Source organism: Triticum urartu, chromosome 7, assembly GCF_003073215.2.
Source record: "Triticum urartu cultivar G1812 chromosome 7, Tu2.1, whole genome shotgun sequence".
Classification (NCBI taxonomy): Eukaryota; Viridiplantae; Streptophyta; class Magnoliopsida; order Poales; family Poaceae; genus Triticum; species Triticum urartu.
In genome coordinates, this window is record NC_053028.1 from 611743243 (window position 1) to 611755529 (window position 12287).

Genomic DNA, 12287 nt, shown 5'->3' on the forward strand with positions numbered 1-12287 from the left:
AGACAATGCCCTCGTGGCCTTTGAGTGCTTTCACTTCATCGAACAGAACACAAACCCAGGGAAGAACTTCTGTGCATACAAAATTGACTTGTCAAAAGCTTATGATCGAGTGGACCGGGGTTTCTTTGAAAAGGCGATGTTAGGCTTAGGTTTCTCTCACCGGTGGATCGGCTGGATCATGTCATGTGTGACCACAGTGAGCTACTCTGTCAAATTCAATGGAACCTTGCTGGATTCGTTTACCCCGTCCCGTGGCCTCCGCCAAGGCGATCCCTTGTCGCCTTTCCTGTTTTTGTTAGTTGCAGACGGCCTCTCAGCATTACTTCAGAAAGAGATCAATGACAAGCAGATTGAGCCTCTGAGGATATGTTGTAGAGCCCCTGGTATCTCACATTTGTTATTCGCGGACGATACGATGCTCTTTTTTAAAGCAGAAACTGAGCAAGCTCTGCGGGTGCAGCATGTCCTCAACACGTATGCGCAAGGTACCGGACAGTTGGTCAATACTGATAAATGCTCTTTGATGTTTGGGAAGGCTTGCCCAAAAGTGGTACAAGAGGAAATCAAGCATGTGCTACAAGTCACACAACTGGAGTTTGAGCCTAAATACTTGGGTCTGCCTACCCCAGAGGGCCGTATGACCAGAGGAAAGTTTTAGAGCATTCAAGAAAAGCTATTAAAAAGAATGGTTCAGTGGGGAGAGTACTCCAGTGGCGGCAAAGAAATGTTGGGTAACGTAGCAGAATTTTAAAATTTTCTACGCATCACCAAGATCAATCTATGGAGTCATCTAGCAACGAGAGAGAGAGGAGTGCATCTACATACCCTTGTAGATCGTGCGCGGAAGCGTTCAAGAGAACAGGGTTGATGGAGTCGTACTCGACGTGATCCAAATCACCGATGACCTAGTGCCGAACGGACGGCACCTCCGCGTTCAACACACGTACGGTTGGGAAGACGTCTCCTCCAACTTGATCCAGCAAGGGGGAAGGAGAGGTTGATGAAGATCCAGCAGCACGACGGCGTGGTGGTGGATGCAGCAGGATCCCGGCAGGGCTTCGCCAAGCGCAAGCGGGGAGGAGAGGTGTTACGGAGGGAGAGGGAGGCGCCAAGAGGAAGGGTGCGGCTGCCCTCCCTCCCCCCTCTTTATATAGGGGCCTTGGGGGGCGCCGGCCCTAGGAGATGAATCTCCAAGGGGGCGGCGGCCAAGGGGTGGCTCCCCCCCAAGCCAAGTGGGGGGCACCCCGCCCCTAGGGTTTCCCAACCCTAGGCGCAGGGGAGGCCCAAGGGAGGGCGCACCAGTCCACTAGGGTCTGGTTCCCCTCCCAATTCAGCCCATGGGGCCCTCCGGGATAGGTGGCCCCACCTGGTGGACCCCCGGGACCCTTCCGGTGGTCCTGGTACAATACCGGGACCCCCGAAACCTTCCCGATGGCCGAAAGTGGACTTCCTATATATAAATCTTTACCTCCGGACCATTCCGGAACTCCTTCTGACGTCCGGGATCTCATCCGGGACTCCGAACAACTTTCGGGTTACTGCATACTAATATCTCTACAACTCTGGCGTCACCGAACCTTAAGTGTGTAGACCCTACGGGTTCGGGAGACATGCAGACATGACCGAGACGCCTCTCCGGTCAATAACCAACAGCGGGATATGGATACCCGTGTTGGCTCCCACATGCTCCATGATGATCTCATCGGATGAACCACGATGTCGAGGATTCAATCAATCCGTATATAATTTCCTTTGTCAATCGGTACGTTACTTGCCCGAGACTCGATCGTCGGTATCCCAATACCTCGTTCAATCTCGTTACCGGCAAGTCACTTTAGTCGTGCCGTAATGCATGATCCCGTGATCAACCACTTGGTCACATTGAGTTCATTATGATGATGCATTACCGAGTGGGCCCAGAGGTACCTCTCCGTCATACGGAGTGACAAATCCCAGTCTCGATTCGTGCCAACCCAACAGACACTTTCGGAGATACCTGTAGTGTACCTTTATAGTCACCCAGTTACGTTGTGACGTTTGGCACACCCAAGGCACTCCTACGGTATCCGGGAGTTGCACAATCTCATGGTCTAAGGAAATGATACTTGACATTCGGAAAAGCTACAGCAAACGAACTACACGATCTTTGAGCTATGCTTAGGATTGGGTCTTGTCCATCACATCATTCTCCTAATGATGTGATTCCGTTATCAATGACATCCAATGTCCATAGTCAGGAAATCGTGACTATCTTTTGATCAACGAGCTAGTCAACTAGAGGCTCACTAGGGACGTGTTGTGGTCTATGTATTCACACATGTATTACGATTTCCGGATAACACAATTATAGCATGAACAATAGACAATTATCATGAACAAAGAAATATAATAATAACCATTTTATTATTGCCTCTAGGGCATATTTCCAACAAGAAATCTCGCTCAATCCTTGCCAACCTTTTTGATGGGTGTTTTTAAACTACCCGCAGGGCTCTGTGAAGATCTTATGAAAATGATAAGAGAGTTTTGGTAGAGTGCTAGTAAGAATCAGCGGCGCACACACTGGATTTCCTGGGATTGCATGATCAGACCAAAGACATGCGGAGGCATGGGCTTCCGAGACTTGCAGATTTTTAATCAGGCTCTATTGGCTAAGCACGCATGGAGATTATTAGAAAAACCTGATAGTCTTTGTGCCCAAGTGCTCAGGTCTAAGTACTACCCAAATGGGCCACTGGTAGACACAGTTTTTACGGATAATGCATCCTCCACTTGGAAAGCTATTGAGTACGGCCTCGAACTGTTGAAAAAAGGAATTATATGGCACATTGATAACGGTGCAAAGGTCCGGATATGGAGAGACCCATGGATTCCCCGTGGCACTTCATGTCGGCCCATTACCCCTAGAAGACGTTGCCGTCTCAAATGGGTTGCTGAACTGTTGAACACTGATGGAACATGGAACAGAGGGCTGCTACAACAATATTTTTATCAAGTTGACATTGACGTGATCATGAAAATCAAACCCTGTGAGGGCTGGAGACTGACTTTGTGCCATGGTTTCCTGATAACCGCGGCTTGTTTTCCATGAAAAGTGCATACTCTCTTGGTTTACAGGAGAAAATGTCTACAAATGATTCTGGAGCGTCCAGCGCTCGTCCGGATGGCTGGCGCCCTGTCTGGGACTTGATTTGGAAGAGTCAAGCGCCGCCAAAAGTACGTATATTTGCATGGAAAGCTGCACATGAATCTCTAACTACAGAAGCTACAAAAAAATTGAAACATATGCAATCTCTTCAGGCTTGCACCATATGCGGTCATGACACGGAGGATGCTCATCATGCCCTCATTCGCTGCCCCCATGCAGCCGGCCTCTGGAATGCTATGAGAGAAGTTTGGGACCTCCCCAATGATGCCGACCTTCAGGATACTGAGACGGAATGGATCTTCCATCTCCTTGAGAAACGGAGTGTTCCCCAATGACTCTTCATTATGATGATCCTATGGCGGGCTTGGCATGTTCGCAATGAAGTAACCCACCATAAATCAGCGGTTCCAATCGAGGCCTTTCGTCGCTTCCTCGCCAGCTATGTGTCATCGCTATTGTCGTTGGAACAATACCCTGATGCGGACCCGACCAAAGGTAAACAGGTGGTGGATTATTTTGGTGAGCCCATATGGAAGCAGAAGGCCATACCACATGTGGAACATTGGACACCGCCAGCCCCCGGCCGCGCAAAACTCAACGTCGATGGGTCCTTTTTGCTCACGGATGGTACCGCTCGTGCAGGGATGCTTCTCCGTGATCACACTGGGGCTGTGATGCTTGCTGCAATCAGAGGTTTTGGGAACTGCATGGACACGCTGGAGGCCGAGTTGGCAGCAATTCATGAAGGTATTATTTTGGCCTTCAATTGGACTACACTGGACATTGTGGTGGAGACCGATTGTGCCGAAGCTGTACAAATGATCTCAGCATCTGGGCAAGATTGATCAGCACATACTCATAAAGTGATGGAGATCAGATCGCTACTGGCTTAAGAAAGGAGGATCCATATAATCAAGATCAGGAGTAGTGTAAACATAGCTAGCCATACTCTTGCTCAAATGGGACGAACGCAACAGCGGACTGCGTGCTGGTTGCGCACGCCTTCCGACAAGATTGCGAGCATTGTTGCTGCTGATTGTAATCATAACCTGATAAATGGAACTCTCTTTCCCGCAAAAAAAAAAGAAACTTAAATCGATTTGAAGCGCCTAACACAAAAGCTCATCGAACGAGGAGAAACAAAGCGCTCCGATCATTTGTGTTTTTCCGCTCTTTACATTCTGCCGGCAGCAAATCCAATCCCTGCATGCAAACGAGTCACGAGACAAAGCGTACTCTCTCTACCGCCTAGGCTACGCATGAACGAACTGATGGACGGCATCAGACCAGATCAGATCCTGCCGATGGGGATGATGCACTCGGTGGGGAACGCGTGGGGGTACCGCTTCCGGTCGGCGCAGTAGTCGTAGGTCATGTAGTTCATGCGCACCCAGTTGAGCGTCATCCAGCTCCACCAGTCCAGCCGCTGCGCCATCCACGACGACGCCGACGACGGCAGGTGGTCGCCGCCGCACCGCGTGGGCGACGCCCCGCCTTGCCAGACGCAGGCGCTGGTCGCGTCGAACCGCCGGTACGCGGCCACGAAGGGCGCCTCGGACCAGTCCGTCTTGACGCGCCCGCCCTGCGTCGCCCACTCCTCGGCGTTCCAGATGCTGGCGAAGACGTGCACCGGCTGCCGCGTCGGGAACGGCACCCCGTTCGCCTCGTTGTTCTTGAACACCCGGATCGGCGTCCCGTCGATGTACAGGCTGCATTCGATCAATCAATCGACAAGATCATGCATGTCAGGAAGGATGATGGATGGACCATTGATGAATGATGAAGATGGTGCTGTGGAGAAGAGATCTGTACATGATGTTGAGCGGGTTCCAGAGGATGGAGTAGGTGTGGAAGTCGGCGGTGGGGTCGAACCAGAGCACGAACTGCTGCTCCCGCTCGCCCTTGCCGTCGCTGAAGATGTTGGTGTGCAGGATGTAGGGCTCGCCGCTCACGTTGCCCAGGAACTCGAAGTCCACCTCGTCGTGCCGCGCGCCACCCGTGCAGATCTGCACCAACGTCGATTATCTTTCTTATTAGTTATACACTGAAATGGAACGCAAAGAAGATTTAACGTGGACACCATGAACTACATATGCTCAAAGGGGCACAACAATTCCAGATTCTGTCGCCCGAAGAATACAGAATCAAGGTTGCTTCTCCTGAAGAATACATACAATATTCAGATAGTGTTTAGTCGGCCTTAGTGGAATCCACGTAAGAACAAACCTGGCTGTTCATGCCTAAGAATAGCCTGGCTAGTTCACCATGACTACTTATGCCCGAGAAAATTATTGTTTTCCCCTCCTCAAAACGGCAGAATAGTTTCAGATTCTGTCGCCTGAATAATGCAGAACCAGACTCTATCTCCTGAAGAATACAGTATTCAGATGGTGTCTAGTCGGGCTTACTGGAATTCACGTCTAAGACAGACCCGGCTAGTTGAGCATGAATGTTTCTTTAATAGAATTCAAGACTTAATTAAGACAATGTACACCATGTGTTAACTGCCGGGAGAGGACGATGCTCTCTCTCTCTCTCTGTTTTTTTATGGTGACGCTCTCACATTTTTCAAAAGAACATGAAATTCTGTCGTATCCTTAGGCTTTAGGACATGTAGGTACACACAATTAAGTGTAGCACGGCAGATCTGTGTCCCTACTGGTACTACTACTTGGCGCCCCAATTCATTGCAAAAGCCCAATTGAATTCATCAATTATGCAAACATTTATGCGTCAACCAGAACAGAATTCACTGCAGTTGGGCGTCAGTTAACCTCCCAATCGGCGAGCTTCTGAATTCACACTTGTTTCCTCCGGGGACTACGTTTTAGCGACAAATGCAGGGGACCCAAACAAGACAATTTTCACCTTAATCTGCTCGAGATTTTTTACCCTTTGCTTTCTCAAGCGAAATTCACCCTAGGAATGACGAGTGTCGAACTCGTGTGGGTAACTGGGCTGTCTGAACTCTGAACATGCCCAACTCTTTTTTTTACTACTCCCAGTTAACGAAATGGCCAATGCCGGTTAATTAGGCAGGCGGAAACGAGAAGGAAAATGCAGTCGACCAGCAGAGAGATCCATGTACACTTACGTAGAAGGAGGTGATGGTGCCCGCGGACTCGCCGGCGACGAGCCTGATGTCGAGGTCGAACCGCCCGAAGAGGTACCGGTCCTTGGACTCCAGCCTGGACCCGGTCTCCCGGTCCAGCGCCAGCTCCACCACCCGGCCGTCGTCGAAGAAGCGCGCATTGCGCTTCCCCCACACGGCGTCGAAGTCCCGGTGCAGGCTCCGGCTCCGGCCGGCCTCCACGGCGGCCGCCGCCAGCGCCACGGCCTGCAGCAGCCAACAGATGGAGCCGCGCGGCATCTCTCCTGTGGTTTTTGAAATGGGGTGGCGGTCGACGGCGAGATGTGGCGAGAAAGCGAGAGGAGTGGGGCGACGGGGGCTCGTGAACAATTTAAGGGCACCGTCGTGGGCGCTTTCGCCAAGTGCCAGCGGGTGCGGGGACGGGGCGGGCCGGCATGGGCGCCGCGTTTATGTGGCCACGGCCGTGTGGCCGGGACGTCGCGTCTCGGCAACACGACGGGGCTACAGAGTCGACGGCACCGGGGGATCGGGTCAGTGGGACATGCTGTGTGCCCGTGGCTGTATGGGTCGCGCTGGCTCATCTCTCCGGCAGCCGGCAGGTACTACGACGTGGCTGCTGTGCGATACGACGTGGCAGTCGCGTAAATGATTACTCGTATCTTTCACGGTGGCGTGCTGAAAACGGGCCGGCGGGGAGGGTGCATGACTGAGATGAGTGCGCGGCACGAAGCATCGGACGGGGGATGTGATCACGGCGGGCCGGCCGCGGCCGGTTGGTTCGGAGATTTGAATGCGAATAGCATCCCGGCTGGGTCGACCGAGCTGTGGCAAGCATTTACGTGCGCGGTGTAGGAGTAGGCGGCTGGACAGGGAAATATCTACTACTCCCATCTCTAGGGTGCTCCCGGTGCTCCAAACTCGGTAGCACATTTTAAAATGTTTAAAATTTTTTGAAAAAAATCGAGCACATTGACACAACATCAATGTATGTTGTTAAAAAATTTCAAATCAAAATTCAAAACATTGCTCGAGATATAAAAATGACAACATACTTTGATGTTGTGTTAATGTGATGGATTTTTTTCAGAATTTTTCGAACATTTAAAGATGTGCTACCGAGTTTTGGAGCATTGGGAGCACCTAAGGATAAGAGTACCAGATATTTCCCCGGGGCTGGACGACGCCCATCGACGGCGATCCGCGGGAACAGCGTAGGCTGGGGGCCCCGCGTGCGTGGTGCTACGGCACCTTTCACATGGCTGCGCGCGTCCGCGCCTGCGCCACTGCACCGTGTTCTTGATTTTTTTATTCAATATTTTTGATGTTGCTAAATGTGCATACCACACATGACTCCGCCACGACACAAGCTGGATCAAGCTCGTGCGTCGCCGCCGTGTGGTTCCATTCGGACAGGAACCTTACGGTCACGAAACATAACGTACATGCGCTCTAAATGATACTCCCTTCATTTCGAATTATTTGTCGCATGTATGGATGTATTTAGATGTATTTTAGGTCTAGATACATCCATTTCTGTGACGAGTAATTTGAAACGGAAGGAATAGGCACTAAGGAAACTTTGGCGAGCTCCTTCCTGTGCAAAGTGGCGCCAATTTGACGCAATAGCCGTTGAGTCAAGATTACTCACTATAGTTGACCCTATAACAAGGCTTTGAAAGCATATGACGGGCGTCAGTTGTCCCAGTTTTGCGAGAAATGGGGCTAAGCTTTTCACTGGAGTTTCAAAACATTGAGATGTCTGACATGGTGATGATGTACCATATATAATGTCCGCTCACAGTTGTTAGGTTGTGCGTGCACGTGGGTTCGTTCATAAGGATGAATGTATGTGCATATGTATGAGCCTTCGCGTCTGTAATGTGTTCAAAAAATTTGTTACCCAACATGGCTACATTGTCGGGCCATTACACCAACAATGTTGTATTTCCCATTTTAATATTTTTGTTCTTTGTTTTCCCTAGCAAAAATATATTAGTCTCGAGATATCCTAGAACATTTTTATAAACACTTGAATACTTATGCTCTAAACATCAATATCAATTCAAGAAACATGGTTATTATTTCCCTAAGGAAATAACATATTTGTTTTTGTAAAACAATATGTACATTTTTTTGTCATACATTTAATTTTATTCTTGCAAAAGTTTCACACTCAAGAATATTAAGAACTTTATAAGCACTTTTAAATTGCACAAACCATTTGAATTGTGTAACCATGTATTTCTTGAAATATATTATTATTATTTACTTATTTATTTATTGATTAATTAATATTAATAGAATCGGTAATCCACGACCGAGTCCAGGTTGATCCGCTCCGATGAATAGTAAACTCATAAAAATGCATAACAATTCAAAAAATACTTAAATTTGTTGGCATCTAAGATGCTCTAATGCACTAGGCGCGTGAAATATTTTCATGGTAAATTGATATTGAAGGAATTAGCGACAAGAAAAAACAAAACCAGGCATTAACAATGCACTTTTTCAAAGTTTCTTTGACATTCAAATTTTGCTTTTTTCTGAGAGCTTCTCGGATATCATTTCACCACAAACTTTTGTAGACACTAGCATTTGAGCATCTTGATTAAAAACATATTTTTTTTTGAATTTACTACTTTTTTTATGAATTTACTGCTCACATGTAGGGGAGCTAGGTTTATGGCTCGCTACAAGCGACACAAAAGCTAGCCACTTTTTTGGGATGATATTCGACCATGAAAAAACATGGGCTAGGCTGATACCTCATGTCATGTGGTTTGCCGAGAAGATAGAACTTTCAAACAAATTAATTTTTGGACTCTAGATTCTGCAAATCGTATCCCAACCTTGTCCAAAATACGCATGACCACATGCCCATCTGTGCTGGGTTGCGGCTCATGTCAGTTTATTTTTTGAGGGACCGCTTTCTTATTTTGCATTGGTTTTACCTTTGTGTTTTCCTTAATACTTCTTTTGGTTTTGGTTTTGTTTTTCCTACTTATTTTATTTTTAATTTTCAGTTTTTATCATTAATTTCTTTTTCAAGAATTATTTATCATTTTTGTTTTCATTTGCATTTTTTAAATTTTACTAGAAATAAAAAATATTATATTTTCTTTGACCTGTGTGTTATCTTCATATATCTGGAAAAATATTACTGTTCATTAACATGTATTATTCAGTGTTAGTAGACGTTCTAAAAAGAAATAATAATTTTAATGCATGGTGGAATATATTAATATTTTTTCTTTTCATATGTAGAAATTTTAGGTATTGAAACAAGTATTACAGGTCGTTGACACAGATAAACACTTTTAAAGGTCATGAATATTTTTCTAAAATACAAGAACATGTTGGTTAAACACATGAGCATTCCTTTCGAAATATATTCCATGGACACTGGTGAGAGAAAATGTTGGTACACAACATTTTTGTGATAGGTCAGAACATTTTCCCAAAATGGTATGGGTTTTTTATTTGATGCCAAACCAGAATGAAAGCCAAGTGGGTCAACCACATGCCCTTCTTTTGTTGTGCTATAGAATGGCACGTCTCAAAACTGTGTGAACAAAATTGAAACATAAATGGTGCATTATTTTGTCTTCATATTTAAGAAGATATTGCGAACCGGGTGTGGCTCAGATTGTTAGTTTTTGTGTGGAATTAACCTATAGGTTGTGCGTTTACAGGTGTGAGTGTATATGAGCGTCTACATTTATACCGGATTTAGAAAAAAGATATTTTCACCATTTTTAAGAATCTTTCTTCTCCTCTCCGACTCATGTTTTTTAACACTGTACAGACGCAAACGCTAATATATACGCGCATACACTCATCCTTATGAACGCACATATGCACACCCTATTCTTATGAACACGTCTGAGAGACTGAGTCGCCATATAATTTTGAGATTTTACAAAGTCACTGTAGACGCCATAATTTAAGGATAAATGTGAGCATTATGACTTGAAACCTGATGGGTTAAGAATACCACTGTCCGTCTAACCATTCAATCACAAGTTGGTTCGTCCTTGCTGACTCTTCTATTGTACGGTTCAACAAACTAAGTAGTTGATTTACTCCTCTGCTTATCCAGACTATACTAATCCTGTTTGGGTCATTCAAAAAAAAATCCAAAAACAAAGAAAGCGCCCAGGTAGTCATGTGCGACCATACACTTGTTCCGATCTGCATATGCATAGTACAGCGTGTCTGTCTGTCCATCCAACGTTCCCATCGACGCATCAACCCGCGACGACACTTGACCAATAAACAGAAACGGATGTGCAAACAATTCAAAAATTCTCCCAGCATTATCTTCATCAGCTCAGCACCCTCCCTCAAAAAATCAAAATTGAGCTCCCCACGGTTCTCCCACGCCTCCCTTTCCGACAGTGCTGGCGATTTACATGCACGCACGGCGACCACTAGCAAATACAGTACTGCTGTTGGGAGATCAACGGCATTGGTCGACGACAGAGAGGGCCTAGTCCCGGCCAGCTGCCTCCAGCTCGCCTCCTGAATACGGCGGCGTACGTCGTTCTCGTGATGGGTCTGTATACGGTTTGTCATGCATACCGGCACGGCAGAGATATATAGGTCTGGCAGGAGCATTCATGGAAGATGGAAAGGACGGACGTTGGGCGTGCCTCCGGCCAATCCAAGTCTCCCGTGAACTCGACGTGTGTGCATGTCCCGGTTGGTGCACAGTCCGGTCGATGGCACGTACGTACATGAGGATCATGAATGGTCTGCCCAGCGTGTCGTCTCCACGCACGCATGCAGATATGCTTCAGAGATTAATCAGGGCTCGCGTGGCCGGGCACGCGACGTCGTAGCACCGGTAGGGCAGGCACGGTCGGGCGTTGGAGGCTGGTATGCCGTTTCGTCGATTGATTTGGTGTGACACGCTGACTGACAGGTGCATGGACAGAGCACGCTTTCGTTCAGTTCCTTCCTTCCTTTCTGCCAGGTTAACTCCAGCTTTGCCTGAACCCATGTAGTACATTCGTGCGTTGCTCGAATGCCCAGAGCGTCTAAAAGTGTGAAGTTGTGCACCGCTGAGCCTGAGTAGAAACTGGAGATAGATCTTGGCTACAGCCTACTCTACAAGATTGTGTTTGTTCCAGCCTAGAGGAGGAAGTGCAAGCGAGCACCAGTAAAGAAAAGTTGATCGTGATGTCCGGTAAGAAAAAGGCAAATGCACAAGGAGACAGGCCGGTCGACAGTGATGTTCAATTCTGGAGGTGTGGCCTAGCGATTTGAGTGACCGCCAACGACCGATCGAGCCGCCCTTCGCCCCATCGGCGACCCATGCTCGACCGAGCTCATCGGCATCACCCCACAATCATTCTCGATTTCTAGCTCAAGTGTTGGGAATTGTGCGGGATGCTGCTAGCCTGCTAGGCATACGTGCACGAACTATTCCTCTGTCTCGGCCTACAAAATGCATCTGATGTCAGAGATGCCCCTCAAAACTCATCAAAACTCTAGAGCATCATGAGCCGTGAAATCAGATGGTAGACGTGAGTCGTCAGGAGGGTCTGAGTTTTCGACCGGCGCCGTGGAAATGAGATGCTACTTAGCCCCCCACACCCCAAGAACACAGAAATTCAAAACATAGAAATAGAAAATACGCAGGAATTAGAATGAACCACGGGAAACTAGAAAACTGTCGTTTGAATGTCATGCAGAGATTGTAGATACAAACAGAAGGAAACATGAGGTAGGACCTCATATTTGGTTTCCTCCTATATTCCTATGGAATAACACAGTCCAGCAATTCCCTTGCCGCAAGCGATACGAAAGGAAAAATTCTATAGGACTCATATCCTCCCAAATTGCTATGTTTTTTCCTTTGCTCCAAATTGGGCCTAATTGATTTGTGTTACATGCACCAATCAACTCATAAAAGCTAAATAAGATCCGATATGGTCAAAAATAAAATCGTAGTATCTGCTGCTGCTTTCTTCTGACATTTCTTCTTCTTCTATATCATGAGCAGATGACGTGTTCAATTGATTCATTATCCCTGAATCTCCAAAG

At 47.3% G+C, this 12287-nt stretch overlaps 1 protein-coding gene across 1 annotated transcript; it reads right to left on the reverse strand.

The window, feature by feature from the left end:
* Positions 1-4073: 4073 nt before the first annotated feature.
* LOC125524375 (xyloglucan endotransglucosylase protein 7-like) lies at positions 4074-6589 on the reverse strand. Its single transcript, XM_048689432.1, has 3 exons — positions 6243-6589; positions 4961-5154; positions 4074-4857 (listed from the first exon to the last, which is right to left on the reverse strand). The coding sequence occupies exons 1-3, from the start codon at positions 6516-6518 to the stop codon at positions 4440-4442; spliced, it is 888 nt and encodes a 295-aa protein (XP_048545389.1). The 5' UTR covers positions 6519-6589; the 3' UTR covers positions 4074-4439.
* Positions 6590-12287: the final 5698 nt, after the last annotated feature.